The 19,671-nt window shown below is 39.4% G+C and overlaps 1 protein-coding gene and 2 gene segments (V, D, J or C); all 3 read right to left on the bottom strand.

Annotated features, from left to right (window-relative positions):
• Positions 1-19,671, bottom strand: part of LOC125138738 — a 345,797-nt gene that overhangs the window by 10,207 nt on the left and 315,919 nt on the right.
• The window catches only part of LOC125138740, an 84,061-nt gene that overhangs the window by 1,478 nt on the left and 62,912 nt on the right, over positions 1-19,671 (bottom strand).
• LOC125138725 (putative GPI-anchored protein pfl2) lies at positions 3,424-8,317 on the bottom strand. 2 transcript variants are annotated; one of them, XM_047801049.1, is made up of 2 exons: positions 7,751-8,317; positions 3,424-4,455 (listed from the first exon to the last, which is right to left on the bottom strand). In XM_047801049.1, exons 1-2 carry the CDS (start codon positions 8,315-8,317, stop codon positions 4,435-4,437), a joined length of 588 nt encoding a protein of 195 aa, XP_047657005.1. In that variant the 3' UTR covers positions 3,424-4,434. The 2 variants fall into 2 exon arrangements, with proteins under 2 accessions (XP_047657005.1, XP_047657004.1); XM_047801048.1 differs by lacking the exon at positions 3,424-4,455 and adding an exon at positions 6,989-7,280.

Genomic DNA, 19,671 nt, shown 5'->3' with positions numbered 1-19,671 from the left:
GTTATAGTTGCAACCCATTCCAGCCCTTTTCCAGGCGCCTGTCTGATCCAAGCCATCCAATAGCTACCAAAGTTAAATCCAGATGCTGTGCAGGTCAGTTTATGAGACTGATCAGGTTTGATGATCACTGGATCAGACTCGATCAGTGTCTGACTGCAGGAATCTGCAAGAACACACAAACATAGGTGTTAAAGTAAAAAAAAGGAAGAAAAATAGAAAAATGTTAAATCGTGTCTATATATGAAATAAATAATAATACTAACATTGAATGAAGATTGCTAGAGTAAAGTAACACAAAACTCTGCCTAGTCCCATCTCAAAGAATTAAAATGATTCCTGCTGCTGTAAATGAACACAAACTGCTGCTATGTTGTTGGGCTGAATGTTTCAGCATAAATGGTTCAAACACAGGATTTGGTTTGCATGACACACCCACTAGAGATATAAAAACATCCACAGAGGAACAGACGAGAGGAGAAAAAGCTTCCTGTAAAACTCCGGGTGTGTTTCATGCTGTCAGCTTCATCACTGCTCTTTACTCATTAGATCTCATGTCTTTTTAGTCCATCACTGTGGATCACTGAAACATCCAGAAGAACGTAAAGTTTTCTGATCACTGATTATCACTGAACAACACAAACGTGTCCAGTCCTTCATGATGTTGTCATTTTTTTAGCTATTCCTGGTTTTCTGATGATCTATTAATAAAAATCATTTGGTGAGATGATAAAACACTTTGTTTCTTTTTTTGTTTAATTTGTACATTACCAGAAATTCATCATCAAATTATACAATGTTCATATTTCACATTTAATTACATGAGATTCTTATTAATTATTAGATATAGATTGAGGAGTTTTTGGATGGTTTTTGTTCATTCAGGATGAAGAGTTAAAGCCTGAGTGCTGAGTGTGAATGGATGTTGTTCTTTATAATAAATGTCTTTTGCAGACACATTTCATTTCATCAAGTTAAAAAAAGAGACTATTATTCCTAAGTAAACTTTTATTTATTTCTTTTATTAATGCCAGTGTTGGTTTATGTGCTGTAATATATTTATTTATAAATGTTATATTTGTTTATAATTGTAATATGGGGGGGGGGGGGCACGGTGGCTTAGTGGGTAGCACGTTCGCCTCACACCTCCAGGGTCGGGGTTCGATTCCCGCCTCCGCCTTGTGTGTGCGGAGTTTGCATGTTCTCCCCGTGCCTCGGGGGTTTCCTCCGGGTACTCCGGTTTCCTCCCCCAGTCCAAAGACATGCATGGTAGGTTGATTGGCATCTCTGGAAAATTGTCCGTAGTGTGTGAATGTGTGAGTGAATGAGAGTGTGTGTGTGTGTGCCCTGCGATGGGTTGGCACTCCGTCCAGGGTGTATCCTGCCTTGATGCCCGATGACGCCTGGGATAGGCACAGGCTCCCCGTGACCCGAGTGGTTCGAATAAAGCGGTAGAAAATGAATGAATGTAATATGGGGATTAGTTACTCAGAAAATGTAGTTGTTATTTAATTAAAGAAGTGAATTGTGATGAGGTTTTTGTGCAGCACTGCAGCTTGTTGTGTCACTGTGTGGTTCACGAGCGCAGTAATACACAGCTGTGTCTTCAGTCTGCATGTTCTGTCCTGTTAATGTCACTGTGCTGCTGGACGTGTCTCTGGAAACCTGAAACCTGCTTTTCAGTTTCTCACTGTAGTAAGTGTTACCATCACCACATATACATCCGATCCATTCCAGAGTTTTTCCTGCAGGTTGTCGTATCCAGTCTGTACAGTAGCTGTTATCAGTTAATGAATATCCAGACACTTTACAGGTCAGAGTCAGTGACTGACCAGGAGTTAATACTGTGGATCCGGTCTGGATCAGCTCAACACTGTGAACACCTGTTAAAGAAAAGTTATTTTAATGATGGAAAAGCAAAAATCTTTAAGGAACCAAAACTGTATTACATGTCAAATGTAAAAACACTTACAGTGTACGGCTGCCAGCAGCAGCAGCAGTAGGGATGTAGAGATCATGGTGTGTGTTGGAGCAGAAGAAGTAAAAGCTCTTGGTCTTTGTTGCTTAAATACTGTATATAACAGAGGAGGACATTTGCATAGAGACACTCCTTATCTTAGGGTCAAAATGGGATGGATTCTTATATACATAAATATAAATTAGAAAACTTCCTCATCTTTTAAACCTGTCTGCATTTTTTATCTATCACTGCAGCTTGAACTTATGTTTGAACCAATAAGAATTTTAAGGCAGGTGTTAATGAGTAAGTTTATACACTATCAGGTGTTTTCATGTCAATTTATAATAAGAAAACACACAGCAAACTTTATTTCTATTCATTTATAATTCTGTTTAATTTAGAACCTTACATTATAACAGCATTATAAAATACATCGTGTCATGTTACTGAGAAACCTCACAACCACAGGAGGATGTAGTTACCTAAATTATAGTGTTTTTATTTGTCCAACCTGTGTTTAACAACCCAAATAACTAATCACACATTATGGAAAGAGTGAAAAAGAAGAGAAAATGTAGATATTTGTCTGATAATGACTGATACTGAATGAGTCTCATACAGAATGCAGTTTGTGGATTCACTTTTTGTCACTTTATTTGTTGAGCTCTGCTGCCTCCTTCAGTTGTTTCAGTTATTGAAGCTCAGACTATGAGAACAGACTGTGTGTTAAACACAACACACTGCTGGAAACATGCTGTATTATTCCTGAATCCACTCATTAAACACTGATTCCAACTGCTGGTTCAAAATCCTGTAAAATGAAGGGATTAATAATGGTTCAGAATGAAGACTCTTTCAATAATGTTTTCTGACTTCATTCCAGTGGAAGAAAGTGAAAGTGTGACTGAGATGATTTATTAGTTACACTGAGAGGATGTCTGTAACATGTCTCATAAGGTTTTTGTAAGAGGAATCCACTATTCTGTCTCACTGTGGTTCACGAGCGCAGTAATACACAGCTGTGTCTTCAGTCTGCATGTTCTGTCCTCCAATTGTTATTGTGTTAGTAGAAGTGTCTCTGGAGATGCTGAACTTATTTTTCAGTTTCTCACTGTAAGCTGTACTACCACCACCGCCGATGTACCCAATCCACTCCAGAGCTTTTCCTGCAGGTTGTCGAATCCAATGTGTAGTGTAGCTCGTAACTGAATATGAAACCTTGCACTGGATGGAGAGACTCTGGCCTGGCTGGACTGTCATGGAAGCAGGCTGAGTCAGTTCCTCACCATGCACATCTGTGGAGGAAAACACATGGTGATATCTCACACAATATATGCTGCACCTTTATTCTTCATCTAGTAAATGAATGAATTTGATAAAGCACTCACAAGGAGCAGCTGCCAGCAGGAGCAGTAGAGATGTAGAGAACATGGTGTGTGTTGTTTGGACTGGAGTCTTCTCTGTTCTCCAAAGTTTAACAGACACCATCACATCATATAAATAGAGTGAGATCCAGCTCTGACACTTGGATTTGTTTATCTGCTGATGATGGGAGGAGAATGTATCTGAAATGTATTTAATGGAGGATGTGTGGGTTTATGAACTCAACTTGTTCCCTTTGGAGTTGTGAACATGTTTTCTCACAATATTCATGCTATATTTGAACTAATATTGTGATTTACAGCATTTACTGCCACCATGAACATAAAGAATGACTGGAGTTTTTCTTACAAATGATAAGTACTGTAGTTCCTGCTAATAAGCGTGTTATACAAGAATCTTTATTCTTGTGGAAGCAGTGAGGGTTTACTTATTTTTTCACACATGGCTTCTCCATATTATTTTTATTTATGTTAAATAAATAAGGACATGATGTTATATATCATGTGTTATTGTTCATCTGAGGTTTTATTACCTCATTTGTAGACCTGCTAAAGACCTGTTAATTTTTATTATGTCTTAATAGTTAAACCCAAAATTCAAGAGGGTGCACTTTTGTATTCACATGACTGCAAATATGTTGAGAAGTGAATTAATAATCTTTCAACAGTGTAAATGTCCAGACAATGTTCAGAAAAGTCCAATAAACGTTATCAAGTGGTAACATGTAAGTCAAAGACACTGTAAACATTTTATTTCTTTCACCTCAATGAATCTGTAAATGTGGGGTTTGTCATGTGTCTATAGTAAGTCTGTGTTTATGTACTGATGTCTAAGGGGAAGTATCACTGTGTGTCACGGGCGCAGTAATAAACTGCAGTGTCTTCTGTCCTCATGCTGTTCATCGATGGTGAAGCGGCCCTGAACAGTACTGGAGTAATATATGTTACTACTGTAGATGCTTGCAACAAATTCCAGTCCTTTCCCAGGTGCCTGTCTATTCCAAGCCATCCGGTAGCTACTAATGTCTAATCCAGAGGCTGTGCAGATCAGTTTATGAGACTGATCAGGTTTGATGGTCACTGGATCAGACTCGATCAGTGTCTGACTGCAGGAATCTGAAATAGAAGAATATTCAAAGGTAGGAATTAATGTTAAAAATTTTTTTAAAAATAATATATATATATTTTTTAAATAATGTAATATATATATATATATATATATATATATATATATATATATATATATATATATATATATATATATATAATTATAAATAATGTAATCAACAGTCATCAAGTCATTTTCACGAAACAGGAATTAAATCTAAAGCCGACACGAAGACGTACAGAATGCAGCTGAAAGCAGCAGCAACACTGATAATGACAGCATTGTTGTTGATATAAAAGTAAAGTGAAGTAAAATGCTCAGCTGCTGTCCTCCTCCTCACTACACACACACACACACACACACACTCACACAGACCTCCTTAATGTAAGAGACACAAATGGAGGATTTGCATGAAATGCATCATCATGATCTTGAAGTCTCAGGTTTACTCATTTATACATTAACGTTCTTCCTCTTAGAAGAATTGGTCTTAGGGTGAAATGAACAAAACACTAATGTGTCTCTGTGATTAACTGAACTGAACATGTTCAATCAACAATCATCTAAAATGAGCCTCACACGATAAAGTCACAGTTTCTGTGTTCAGAAGGTGTTAGTTACATTTCTAGAACATAGGCTGTGTATTGGGACTATGATGTGTGTATTACAGTATGTATTGGGACTATGATGTGTGTATTACAGTGTGTATTGGGACTATGATGTGTGTATTACAGTATGTATTGGGACTATGATGTGTGTATTACAGTGTGTATTGGGACTATGATGTGTGTATTGGGACTGTGATGTCTATTAGTTTGTTGGTTTGAGGAACAGTCAGAATCACATTTATCACATTTTTCTACCTGTGGGTTTTTCCAGTGTTTCCTGGAGCACAGAAACAGGGTTTATGTATATTTTCATTGATGATCATTAGTTTAGGCCACGCCTACTTTAGGGTTATACCCAGGTACATTTGATTCAGTCATGTGAGCAAGAGGGTGTTTTTTTTTTCATATCAGGATGAATTTGCATAAACACATTTCAGCTGTTTTCATAGTTTCATGAATCCTTCACAAAAACAAGCAGCTGCTGCCCCCTACAGATGCAGATACAAAATATTATAATGTTCTGGCTGCCAATAAAAAAAAAACTTTCACTTAGACCAACAATGTAAATAAAGAAAGTAGGAATTCAGAATTGGAGCATTTTATCAGCATGGTTTAAAAGAGAGAAACCCTCAGATACAGTATCAGCAGTAACATAGTAAATCATTTTGTGTAACCAAATTATCTACTTCCATAGTTCTTAATCTGTTAATTTAATTAACTTTTTTCCATTCATTTTCTCAAAGCAGCTTTAAAAAAAAGAAAAGAAATGTACAATAAAAAATAAAAAATTTAAATTTTTTCTATCATTTTTTGTAACAGACTGTGAGCCTTTCATTTGTCTGTAGTAAGTCTGTGTTTTTGTACTGATGTCTAAGGGGAAGTATCACTGTGTGCGACGGGCGCAGTAATAAACTGCAGTGTCTTCTGTCCTCATGCTGTTCATCTGCAGATACACCTGCTTCTTACTGTTGTCTCTGGAGATGGTGAAGCGGCCCTTAACAGTGCTGGAGTAAAACTTCCTATCACTATCACCCTCAATAATTGCAACAAATTCCAGTCCTTTTCCAGGCGCCTGTCTGATCCAAGCCATCCAGTAGCTACTAATGTCTAATCCAGATGCTGTGCAGATCCATTTCCATTTAGGTGAATAAAACACTTCCTAATGATGACCGAGTGACTGAATACATTACCCTGATTATTGTCTCGTGATACTGAATGATTATATGATTACTTACAGTATATATATCCTTACACCTCTAATTCCAGTAGTTTTGTTCTCTACTAATAAGAGTACAGACATTTGTTCTCTTCTGGACTCCTGAACACATAAAACCTGCAGACGCAGATGGGGAAAATGAGCTGCAGTTTATTTACAGAGTCATTTAAAGAACCAGAATATGAACACGTCTGAATCTGAACTTCGGGTGAGCAAGAGGATATTTTTTGTATTATAACAGGGTGAATTTGCATAAACACACTTCAGCTGTTAGATTTCACAGTTTTATGAATCCTTCTTGAAAACAAGCAGCTGCTGCCCCCTACAGGTGATTTTTAATTCCAGGAGTTTGTAGTAGTGATGCTGCAGTAAACATCTACATTTCAGTTTGTTCTCTCGTCAGATTCTGTGCTGCTGAACAGACTCTGTGTTTCTAAATTCAGGAAATGAACCATCGACCTGTAGTGTTCCTGCAGCTGGCATCACAATCAGGAGGAATAAAAGCATGAATAGTACAGTATATAGTCCCAACTAGTCATCACAATCATTGTCCTAGAGCTGATTTACCTCCAGTCAAATACGTAAAGACATCATAATGTACATGTGATACATAACATGTGGATTATTATTATTATTAATAATATTAATAGCTGCTAGAAGAGATTGGAATAAAGAGGAAGATCTGAGTGTGAATAGATAATGATGTTTATAATAAAGGTCTCTGGGGTGCAGCTTCCTGCTGAGGGAATATTTACAGCTCACGATGACGTGCTTGTGTAAGTTTTTGTACAGCTCTGGAGTCTGTTGTGTCAGTGTGACTCTCGTGCACAGTAATAAACTGCCGTGTCTTCAGCTTTCAGACTTTTCACTTCTAGGTACAGCAAGTTTTTATTGGTGTCTTTACTGATGGAGAACTGGCCCTGTAGAGACTGAGCGAATATTGTGCCAGTGCCAGCATCAATGCGCCCGATCCACTCCAGTCCTTGTCCTGGTTTCTGACGGATTTCACCTGTAATTGTTCAGGTGAAACATGCATTCCTCTAGATGTAAAGACCTAATCATCTCATAAACATCTCTAATCTGTTATTGTAAATCTATAAAATTTGGAACCTTAAGAGATGTTCTCATGTGAATTTATGTGAAGTAAACACACTCTTCATATCAACATATTCAGAAAAGAATAAAACACATGGGGTGTGTTGTTATAGGACAATAATCAAGGACCAGGTGGTGTGATGACAGGAATTGTAGAGGTGGTGGATGCAGGTGCTGATTATTTGTCAGATGTAACAAAACACATGAAATTGTGTAATTCTGCACCATTTGGTTCTACTGTGACATGAAATTACTGCTTCAAAAATTAATGGCACTGATTACTGTGATCACTTTTCCTCTTATATAGCAGCAGTCTGTGAACGGTTCCCATTTATTTATTAATTAAAGTAGAATATAGTGAACTCTTTTTAGATTTATACTTACAGTTAATGTTGTAGAACTTTTGTGAAATGTATGTATTCCATAATCATGAATTCGGGGTCCGTGGGCTACAGAGCCAAACCAGGCACCGGCAGAGCAGGAGGCCAGGGTGGCGCCGGCAGAGCAGGAGACCAGGGCAGAGCCAGCAGAGCGGGAGGTCAGGGCGGAGCCGGAAGAGCGGGAGGTCAGGGCGGAGCCGGAAGAGCGGGAGGTCAGGGCGGAGCCGGAAGAGCGGGAGGTCAGGGCGGAGCCGGAAGAGCGGGAGGTCAGGGCGGAGCCGGAAGAGCGGGAGGTCAGGGCGGAGCCGGAAGAGCGGGAGGTCAGGGCGGAGCCGGAAGAGCATGAGGTCAGGGCGGAGCCGGAAGAGTAGGTGACCAGGGTGGTGCTGGAGGCGGAGCCAGAGACAAGAGTAGAACCGAAGACCAGGGTGGTGCTGCAGGTCGAGCCAGGGACCAAAGCGGAGTTGGCGGCCAGGGTGGTGCTGGAGGCAGAGCCCGAGACCAAAGCAGTGTCGGAGACCAGGGCAGGGCTGCCAGTGCGCTCAGTCAGCTGGCCGTGATTGCAACCCATGGTGGCGCTGGGGGTGCTCTGAGCCTGTAAACAGGGACAGGAGGTAGAATGGCTGGCAAATCCAGTGAAACAAAACACAGGACAGATAACACAGGAAAATTGCTTGGTTCAGGCCAGGCAGAGAGTTCAGGGAGCTTGGGTGTAACCATGTCGACTGCGTTCTCCGACTCGGTCATTTCGGTCGACCCAGCTGGTTCTGCTGGTTCCGTCGACCCGGTCGGTCTGGCTGGTTCCGTCGACCCAGGTGGTGCTTCCGACCCGGTCGGTCCGGCTGGATCCGCCGACCCAGGTAGTGCCGTCAATCCTGTTGGTCCGGCAGGTTCCTCCGACCCGGTCGGTCCGGCTGGTCCCGCCGACCCAGGTGGTGCCGCCGACCCTGTCGGTCTGGGTGGTTCCGCCGACCCGGTCGGTCCGGGTGGTTCCGCCGACCCAGCTGGTTTCGTCGACCCAGTCAACTCACCGACCTCATCGGAGTATCCGCCAGTTTGGAGACCAGCCGGTTCGCACGGGCCTCAGCCGAGCTTGCAGGTATGGTAGCCATGTGAACCTGCTCGGTCACAGGTGTGCACGGGACTGGGCTGGACTGAGGCACTGTGGGGCATTCGGGCATCTGTGGCTTGTTTGGCTCTGTAGCCCACGGACCCCGATGCTGGCTGCCCCCCCAAAAAAATATTTAAGGCCGGCTTCCGTCTCTCCACTGCCCACGGGTTACTGAGGACCCGCCCAGGAGCAACGCCAAGTTGACGAAATCCCACAACGATCCTATCTCTCGGCTAGTCGGCATTAAGTAGCGCAGGATGTTCTCTAGTCTATACCTGAAGATGTCCTTGAGAGTCTTCTCTCCAAAGCTGACCTGGTTACACAGGTCCACGAATACCTCAGCATATTCCTCGACTGGGGAATCCTCCTGAAATAGGCAAAACAAGATTTCTGCTGGATCCATTTGTGGTTAGTCTTTCTGTCATGAAGAGACAAAGGCGAGTGAGGATCCAAATTCAGTTTGAACTTTTACTAAACAAAAACAAGAAACAAGCAACAGATAAGCATTCAAAAACACTGAGCAGAACAGGCTACAGGAACAGAGACGTAAACAGACAACATACTACATGAAATAATGACTAACACCAGGGAAGTGGACAAACAGAGTAGATATAGTGAACAATAACCAATCACAAGGCAGAGACAATCAAAGACTAGGACAAAACACCTGGGGAGGAGATTGGGTGCAATTAATATCCATGGTAACAAATAAGTGGGTGGGGCCAACAATTAACAGCAGGGAATGACAGCAGACAGAAGCAAAGGAAAACACAGACAGACGCATTACATTGGGATTATGATAATAGAACATAAGAATAGTTTTACCTTTCTATAGTCATGGCATAATGCTCTCACACTTTCTCACACATTTTCACACAAATTCTAATTTGTTGATGGGATTATTATTACTCAAAGATACAACAGTATATAAAGTTCAGGATTGTGATATAATTATAATAGTCTTTATGATGTGCAGCAATATTAGAGATAAAATATTATGAATTTAAATCAACGCCTGAAACTTTGTGATCATTCGCGGGATTATTGTTTTTTATTTATGTCTTGTTATTTTGACACTGAATGAGGAGTTTTTGTACAGGGATGTTGTTTATTCCTCTCACTGTGGTCGCCGAGCGCAGTAATACACAGCTGTGTCTTCAGTCTGCATGTTCTGTCCTGTTAATGTCACTGTGCTGCTGGACGTGTCTCTGGAAGCCTGAAGCCTGCTTTTCAGTTTCTCACTGTAGGCAGTGCCCCCACCACCACATATGGTTCCGATCCATTCCAGAGTTTTTCCTGCAGGTTGTCGTATCCAGTCTGTACAGTAGGTGTTATCAGTTACTGAATATCCAGACACTTTACAGGTCAGAGTCAGTGACTGACCAGGAGTTAATACTGTGGATCCGGTCTGGATCAGCTCAACACTGTGAACACCTGTTAAAGAAAAGTTATTTTAATGATGTAAACGCAAAAAGCTTTAAGGAACCAAAACTGTATTACATGTCAAATGTAAAAACACTTACAGTGTACGGCTGCCAGCAGCAGCAGCAGTAGGGATGTAGAGGTCATGGTGTGTGTTGGAGCAGAAGAAGTTAAAGCTCTCGGTCTTTGTTGCTTAAATCTATAACAGAGGAGGACATTTGCATAGAGACACTCCTTATCTTAGGGTCAACATGGGATGGATTATTATATATATAACTTTCCCATCTTTTAAACATGTCTGTATTTTTTTAGAGATATCTATCACTGCAGCTTGAGTTTATGTTTGAACCAATAAGAATTTTAATCAATGTGTTAATTAGTAAGTTTATATACTATCAGGTGAATTAATAGTAAGTAAACTAAATTATAGTGTTTTTATTTGTCCAACCTGTGTTTAACAACCCAAATAACTAATCACACATTATGGAAAGAGTGAAAAAGAAGAGAAAATATAGATATTTGTCTGATAATGACTGATACTGAATGAGTCTCATACAGAATGCAGTTTGTTGATTCACTTTTTTTCACTTTATTTGTTGAGCTCTGCTGCCTCCTTCAGTTGTTTCAGTTATTGAACCTCAGACTATGAGAACAGACTGTGTGTTAAACACAACACACTGCTGGAAACATGCTGTATTATTCCTGAATCCACTCATTAAACACTGATTCCAACTGCTGGTTAAAATGTTTTCTTTTTTATTTACTTAAAAATGACTTTGTGTGACTGTATTGATTATATGATTAGTTACAGTATATAAATCCTTACACCTCTAATTCCAGTAGTTTTGTTCTCTATTAATAAGAGCACAGACATTTGTTCTCTTCTGGACTCCTGAACACATAAAACCTGCAGACGCAGACAGGGAAAATCAGCTGCAGTTTATTTACAGAGTCATTTAAAGAACCGGAATATGAACATGTCTGAATCTGAACTTCGGGTGAGCAAGAGGATGTTTTTGTATTATAACAGGGTGAATTTGCATAAACACACTTCAGCTGTTAGATTTCATAGTTTCATGAATCCTTCTTGAAAACAAGCAGCTGCTGCCCCCTACAGGTGATTTTTAATTCCAGGAGTTTGTAGTAGTGATGCTGCAGTAAACATCTACATTTCAGTTTGATCTCTCGTCAGATTCTGTGCTGCTGAACAGACTCTGTGTTTCTAAATTCAGGGAATGAACCATCGACCTGTAGTGTTCCTGCAGCTGGCATCACAATCAGGAGGAATAAAAGCATGAATAGTACAGTATATAGTCCCAACTAGTCATCACAATCATTGTTGCCACAATCAACCCACAACCACACGCTGCTCACTGGATAGATGAGTGGATGATAAGGTACTATGTAAATGGAACCAAATCGAATCATTTTTAGAAGACACCTCACTCATCTAAGGAACACATTAGGAAACCTAAATGTAGGAATGGTTACGTGGTGATGGTTTATTTCACACAGACGGCTTTCTCCTGCTCCTGTATTGAGAAGGAGTAAAGCTCAGTGACAGAAAGTAATGAATAAATCACTTGTGGAGGTTTTGTTACAGAAAAATAATCAACACAAGAACACTTGTCCTGAAACTGCGGAAAATGTAGAAACTTTTCTGTACTGAAGACTTTCTCATGCTGAAAATAAAGTCACAGCTTTAACCCTGATCTAGCTCTGACACTGGAGATTCCTTCCAACAACACCAAAATATCTTTACAGAAATCTTCATCATATCAAACACTGCAGATAGTTTATCTTCTAATTAATGTTCACAAACAATTTGTAATTCAATAATTTCTGATTGTTTGAGAAGTTTTTAAATAACGTCTGAAGTGTTTGGAATGTAGGGTTTAGTTACTCAGTAAAATGTAGTTGTTATTTAATTAAAGAAGTGAATTGTGATGAGGTTTTTGTGCAGCACTGCAGCTTGTTGTGTCACTGTGTGGATCACGAGCGCAGTAATACACAGCTGTGTCTTCAGTCTGCATGTTCTGTCCCCGTAAGGTCACAGAGTTACTGGAAGTGTATTGAGAGACCACAAACCTGTCTTTAAGTGAAAAGCATGATATACAAACTCTTGCATGAAAACATGGCTCACTTGGGTGCTGATTGGATGGTGGCAGCAGCTCGTGTACATTTCTTCTGGCCAAGAACGAGAGAAGAGATGGAACATTATGTCACAAAAGTTTGTCGATGCCTAAGACAGAAGAAACCAAAACGGATTACCAGAAGCGCAATTCAGAGCACCGAGACAACAGCTCCATTTGAGATGATCTTGATTAATTACATGCACTTAGAGAAAAGTAGAGGAGGAGCAGAGTATATCCTCGTGGTCATAGACCATTTTTCAAAGTTTGCCCGGGCATATGCCATCAAAAACAAGTCTGGAAAGACAGCAGCCCGTAAAATTTTCAAGAGTTTATCATGCGCTTTGATTTTTCTGCAAAAATCCACCATGACCAAGGGAGAGATTTTGAGAACAGCCTGTTCCAAAAGCTACAGAGTTACTGTGGGAGTAGGCATTCATGTACAACTCCCAACCATCCCCAAGCTAACCCAGCAGAGAGGTTCAACAGGACATTTTTGGCAATGTTGAGGACCCTAGAGGAGACAGAGAAATCAAATTGGGCAGACCATCTTAACAAAGTCGTCCATGCCTATAATTCTACAGTGCACAAGTCAACAGGATTTTCACCATTCTTTCTCCATTTTGGTCGAGAGCCAGTTCTTCCCATTGATCTGGTGTTACCCACAAAGTAAGTCACAAACACTCAGTCTCACACGGATTATGCTGAAAGATGGAAACGGTCTATGCAGGAATCCTATGAGATAGCAACCAAGAACATGAAGAAGGCCGCTGCAAGAGGGCAGAGGAATTATAACCGAAAGGCATGGAGTTCTGTCTTGGAGCCAGGTGATCATGTGCTGGTGCGGAACCTCTCAGAAAGAGGCGGCCCAGGGAAATTGAGAGCCTACTGGGAGAAGCAAACGTACATGGTGAAAGAAAGGAGAGAAGTGGATAGCTCGGTGTATGTAGTAGAATCCTTGGCTGGAACTGGAAAGAAAAGACTGCTGCATCGGAACCTTTTGTTACCTTGTCCTTACCTGGTTGATGAACATAGAACAGCTGATGTTCATCAGGAAAGAAAAGGATGTCAGAGTAACAGGTCAAAACAGGTCACATGCTCAAGGCAGAATACTCACCTTGACAGCAACGAAAGTTCCAGGGACAAGGAGTTTGACTTGTAGGTTCCAACGCAGAGAACCGGAACACATCTGGATCCATGTGCAGTTGAATTTCACAATAGAGAAGAGCGGAGAGAAACAGGAAACCTGAAAAGAAACCTCATGTAAAAGTAATCGTTGATGAACCTATAAACTTCCCTGATCAGGAGGAGTGTCCAGAGGAGTCTGATGAAGAGGTGTTGGTAGATCTTCAAGGAGAGAGGAAGGATCTGTAGGAGAAGTCAAGCTTGGAGATAGTGACTTGACATTAGAACCTATGAGAAGAACCTCTACCAGAAACAGACAGAAACAGATTATTGTAATACTGAAGTGACATTTAAAATGTACCAGTACATTGTGGAGGTGTATGTGGTTGGGTCCAGTTGTCAATAGAGGATGTTCTGGGGGGCCCACGAGTGAGCCTAAAGACAAGACAGCTCTCAACACACATAAAGCCTATAAGTTAGATGATTGTAGTAATGTCACAGTTGTATGGTAGAAGATATTGATTTTATTCTTAAGCTTCGAGGAAGCAGCTACATGATACTGTTAGTGGAATTCATGTTTTGGACTCATTTGATTACTTTTAGTGGGGGGGGGGGGTGTAGTGACCTCAAATAACTCAGATAGTTATTTAATTTGTTTATACTTGTTTTTGTATGTTTATTGTTAGACAATTTGTTAAAAAAATGGTAAGGAAAAATATAGTGAACCCATACTGGTGGTGGCGCGGTAGACACAAAAACACAAGAGTGTAGAAGAAAAAATAAAAAAAAAACAGTGTATGCATGTGGATGTTGTAACACGAATGTGTGTTCTGACCCTGAATCTGTGGCATAAAATAATAAAAGAACGAACGGGGAAAATAAATCTACAGAAAAATCAAAAAGTGTGATCGTCTTTGTCCAAGGGGGCAACATCAGCAAGTGGTAACGTGTAAGTCAGAGACACTGTAAACATTTTGGTATTTTAACCTTCATGAATCTGAAAATGTGGGTTTATGATGTGTCGGTAGTAAGTCTGTGTGTTTGTACTGATGTCTAAGGGGATGTATCACTGTGTATCACGGGCACAGTAATAAACTGCAGTGTCTCCTGTCCTCATGCTGTTCATCTGTAGATACACCTGCTTCTTACTGTCGTCTTTGGAGATGGTGAAGCGGCCCTTAACAGCACTGGAGTAATTTATGTCACTACTGCTACTTGAGATATATGCAACACATTCCAGCCCTTTTCCAGGTACCTGTCTGATCCAAGACATGTAAAGTCTACTAATGTCTAATCCAGAGGCTGTGCAGGTCAGTTTATGAGACTGATCAGGTTTGATGATCACTGGATCAGACTCGATCAGTGTCTGACTGCAGGAATCTGAAATAGAAAAATATTCAAAGGTAAAAATTAACATTAAAAATAGAACAAAACATTTTTAATTATGTAATAAATAATGCAGTACTAACATTGAAAGATTACTAGAGTAAAGTAACATCTCAAAGAATTAAAATGATTCCTGCTGCTGTAAATGAACACAAACTGCTGCTATGTTGTTGGGCTGAATGTTTCAGCATAAATGGTTCAAACACAGGATTTGGTTTGCATGACACACCCACTAGAGATATAAAAACATCCACAGAGGAACAGACGAGAGGAGAAAAAACTTCCTGTAAAACTCCGGCTGTGTTTCATGCTGTCAGCTTCATCACTGCTCTTTACTCATTAGATCTCATGTCTTTTTAGTCCATCACTGTGGATCACTGGAACATCCAGAAGAACGTAAAGTTTTCTGATCACTAATTATCACTGAACAACACAAACATGTCCAGTCCTTCATGATGTCATTTTTTAGCTAATCCTGGTTTTCTGATGATCCATTAATAAAAATCATTTAGTGAGATGATAAAACAATTTGTACATTACCAGAAATTCATGATCAAATTATACAATGTTCACATTTCACATTTAATTACATGAGATTCTTATTAATTATTAGATATAGATTGAGGAGTTTTTGGATGGTTTTTGTTCATTCGGGATGAAGAGTTAAAGCCTGAGTGCTGAGTGTGAATGGATGTTGTTCTTTATAATAAATGTCTTTTGCAGACACATTTCATTTCAAATAGTTATAAAAAAAGACTATTATTCCTAAGTAAACTTTTATTTATTCATTTTTATTAATGCCAGTTAATTAATTAATTGGTGTCTAAGCTGAAATATTTGTAATATGAGGATTAGTTACTCAGTAAAATGTAGTTGTTATTTACAGTAATTGAGGAAGTGAATTGTGATGAGGTTTTTGTGCAGCACTGCAGCTTGTCGTGTCACTGTGTGGATCACGAGCGCAGTAATACACAGCTGTGTCTTCAGTCTGCATGTTCTGTCCCCGTAAGGTCACAGAGTTACTGGAAGTGTCTCGAGAGACCACAAACTTTTCTTTAAGTGAATCTTTCTTATAAATATCTCCATCATAGTCAATTAAATTGATCCATTCTAAAGCTTTTCCTGCAGGTTGCCGAATCCAAGCTATTCCCCGGTGGCTGCTGCCATCAGTGATAGAAACTCCAGACACTTTACAGGTGATGGTTAAAGTCTCTCCTGGCTTTATAAGCAGTGAGTCTGGCTGGATGAGCTCAGTAGCACAGAACACATCTGTAAAAAGAGAAAAAGAAAAGGTGGACATGTCGAACTGAAAGGATCAGATGAAATAATAAAGCTTCAATCCAAACACTCACAGGGGGCGAGAGCCAGCAGCAGCAGTGGAGCTGAAGCAAACATGTTTGTGTTGAAGGAAGACTAATGAGAAGTGTTTCCTCTCTAGATCAGAACGCTGCTAATATTACAAGAGGAGATGCAGATTTGCATAAACATTACAGAGAGGCTGTGTTGAGTGCAGCTCTGCAGCTGTTAATCACACTCACACCCCGTTTCATCTTCATATCAATTTAATGTGGGAAATAATTCAGCTGTTTGTTATTATTAATAATGATATGAACGTGTTGTGATGTAATTAACGCTTCCTGTGAAGGTCAGATTGAAATCTGATATATTTCCTGTTCCCTCAAATTAATCTGAATCTGTTCCTGGTTTCTGTCACGATTTGACACGGTGAGACAAAGGCGGGTGGGGATCCAAACGCAGTTTAAGGTTTTTAATAAACAAAACACAAACAAACAGGCAGGCAACGCAGAACAAACAGGAAACGGGAACACGGACATGCACACACCAACAACGACCAACAACATTGAAGTGAACAGACAGAGTATATATGGTGAACGAGAACCAATCACAAAACAGAGACAGACAAGGACTAAGACAAAACACCTGAGGAAGAGATTGAATGTAATTAGTGTCCATGGTAACAGATAGGTGGGCGGGGTCAACAATTAACATCAGGGAGAGACGGCAGACAGAAACAAGGGGAAACAGACAGACACGTTACAGTTTCTGTTGGATCCAGTGCATGAGGTACATGGAGAAGTACAGTAGGAGACAGAGACTTACAGACATGTACATCACTTTCTTGTGTTCATCACATCACCTGATAGATTGCAGCACTTTTCTTATGCATGTAAAGTAATAGTGAACATAGTGAGAGCTTAAACATTCAAAGCCAGAAAAAAGACATTCAGAAAACCTCAGGATTCACAGCAAATCAATGAAAAGTGAGTGAAGAAGAGGTGGACAGTTGAAGTGTCCAATGGAGTTAAGATATTTGCGCTCAAGCTATTTTCAAGACTTTAGATTGGTTAATAATTTGTACAAATAACAGACCCACGTGGGGACTGACCAATAGCATCGATATGTGAAAAAATATGAAATTTACAAAATTTGGACATACAAGGTTTCCGCCCAACAGCGACAATATATCGATTTATCATTTCCTACAATAATGTACAAGTCAATCCCACTGGGACAAGGAACAATGATTCAGTGAGCAGGACTGTAAACTTGGTCATGATCAATCTAAATCATAACTCAAATATAATATGATGTATAGATGTCAGTGTTAATTTACTTGATTTGAAAAGAATACATTTAAAATATAATTGTAGTTTAAAATTTAGCACGACAATCTCATCAAATCAACTGACAGAAAGCTAGCTGATGTCTTCTTCTCAGTTTTTTGAGAAACTTAGAGGGTGAAACATGGATTCCTCTAGATGTAAAAACCTCCTCATTGCATACATTTCTCAAATCTGTGATTTTAAATCTATAAAATTTGGAACATTAAAAAATGTTCTCAGGTGAATTTCTGTGAAGTGAACACACTCTGCATATTAGCAAATTCAGTATGGAGTAAAGCACCCGGGTGTGTTGTTATAGGACAATAATCAAGGACCAGGTGGATCACAAGGACCAGGTTACATCACACTCAGGAATTGTAGAGGTGGTGGATGCAGGTACCGATAATCTTTGTGTAAAATACAAACAAAACCCATTAATTTGTGAATTTCTGCAACTTTTTGTTCTACTGTGACATGAAGTTACTGCTACAAATGTGTAGATAATTTTCTAATAATCAATACCACTTTCTATAATTATGCCACTTAACCAATGTTACAATTTATTTATTAATTAATACCTGTGAACAACAATCATGCCATTATTCAGGTGCATTCTATAAACAGCAAAATATAAGTTATTTACTATTTACTTACCATGTGGTTGATCAAATGGTGAAGATTATTCAATCTAGAGCTGTAATGTCTTGGCTTCATGAGAATGGTGTCATTAGTGTTTATGTCTTTAATGTAAATACCAGGATAACATGATCTCATATTTATGGCACATTAATTGTCAGTCATTAGATCTTCAAATTAAGAAAGAAAGAGCGGCCATCACAGGCCTTAACGCTTAAAGAAAAACGTAATGTGCAAACATCTCGAATGTGTTTGCAGTTTAAATATACAGGATACAGATAAGGACCAAAGGTTGAGTAAACCTTTACTGTTGGACTGTCGATAAAACTGGAAAATTATATGTACAGTATTACAAATACAAAAAAGATGTAAAAACATTTCTCGATCTGTCTTTGTCTTTCAGAATATATGAAGCGTGATGGAAAATAAAAAATGATGTGTGTGGTGGTCGGGGAAATCTCATCAGATGCAGGTGGATGAGAATTTTATTTCAGTGTACTTGGAGTTTTTATACAGGGATGTTGTTTATTCGTCTCACTGTCAGTGACTGACCAGGAGTTAATACTGTGGATCCGGTCTGGATCAGCTCAACACTGTGAACACCTGTTAAAGAAAAGTTATTTTAATGATGTAAAAGCAAAAAGCTTTAAGGAACCAAAACTGTATTACATGTCAAATGTAAAAACACTTACAGTGTACGGCTGCCAGCAGCAGCAGCAGTAGGGATGTAGAGATCATGGTGTGTGTTGGAGCAGAAGAAGTAAAAGCTCTTGGTCTTTGTTGCTTAAATATATACCAGAGAAGGACATTTGCATAGAGACACTCCTTATCTTAGGGTCAAAATGGGATGGATTCTCATATATACATTAACCTCCTCATCTTTTAAACATGTCTGTATTTTTTAGAGATATCTATCACTGCAGCTTGAGCTTATGTTTGAACCAATACGAAGATTAAGGGAGGTGTTAATGAGTAAGTTTATACAGGTGTTTTTTGTATATCAGGTGTTTTCACGTGAGTTTCTAATAAGAAAACTTACAGAAATGATTATTCATTTAGAACAGGATCCTTTATTTCTAGTCATTTGTAATTCTGTTTAATTTATAATTTAGAATGCAACACACTACAGTTTTACATTTTAGATGTCAAAAGGGTTTTGTGGCTCCCTGTGCTTTTTTTTTCTGTGGGAAACGGCTCCAAATGGCTCTTTGAGTGTTTAAGGTTGCCGAGCCCTGTTATACACTATCAGGTGTTTTCAGGTGAATCTATAATAAGAAAACTTACTAACACAATTCTGTTTAATTTAGAACCTTACATTATAACAGCATTATAAAATACATCTTGTCATGTTACTGAGAAACCTCACAACCACAGGAGGATGTAGTTACATAAATTATTTCATTTGTCCAACCTGTGTTTAACAACCCAATTAACTAATCTCACATTATGGAAAGAGTGAAAAAGAAGAGAAAATGTAGATATTTGTCTG

The sequence above is a fragment of the Tachysurus fulvidraco genome, chromosome 15 (assembly GCF_022655615.1).
Source record: "Tachysurus fulvidraco isolate hzauxx_2018 chromosome 15, HZAU_PFXX_2.0, whole genome shotgun sequence".
NCBI classification, from domain to species: Eukaryota; Metazoa; Chordata; class Actinopteri; order Siluriformes; family Bagridae; genus Tachysurus; species Tachysurus fulvidraco.
Note: the sequence above shows the minus strand (reverse complement) of the source record. Positions and strands in the feature narration are given on the sequence as shown.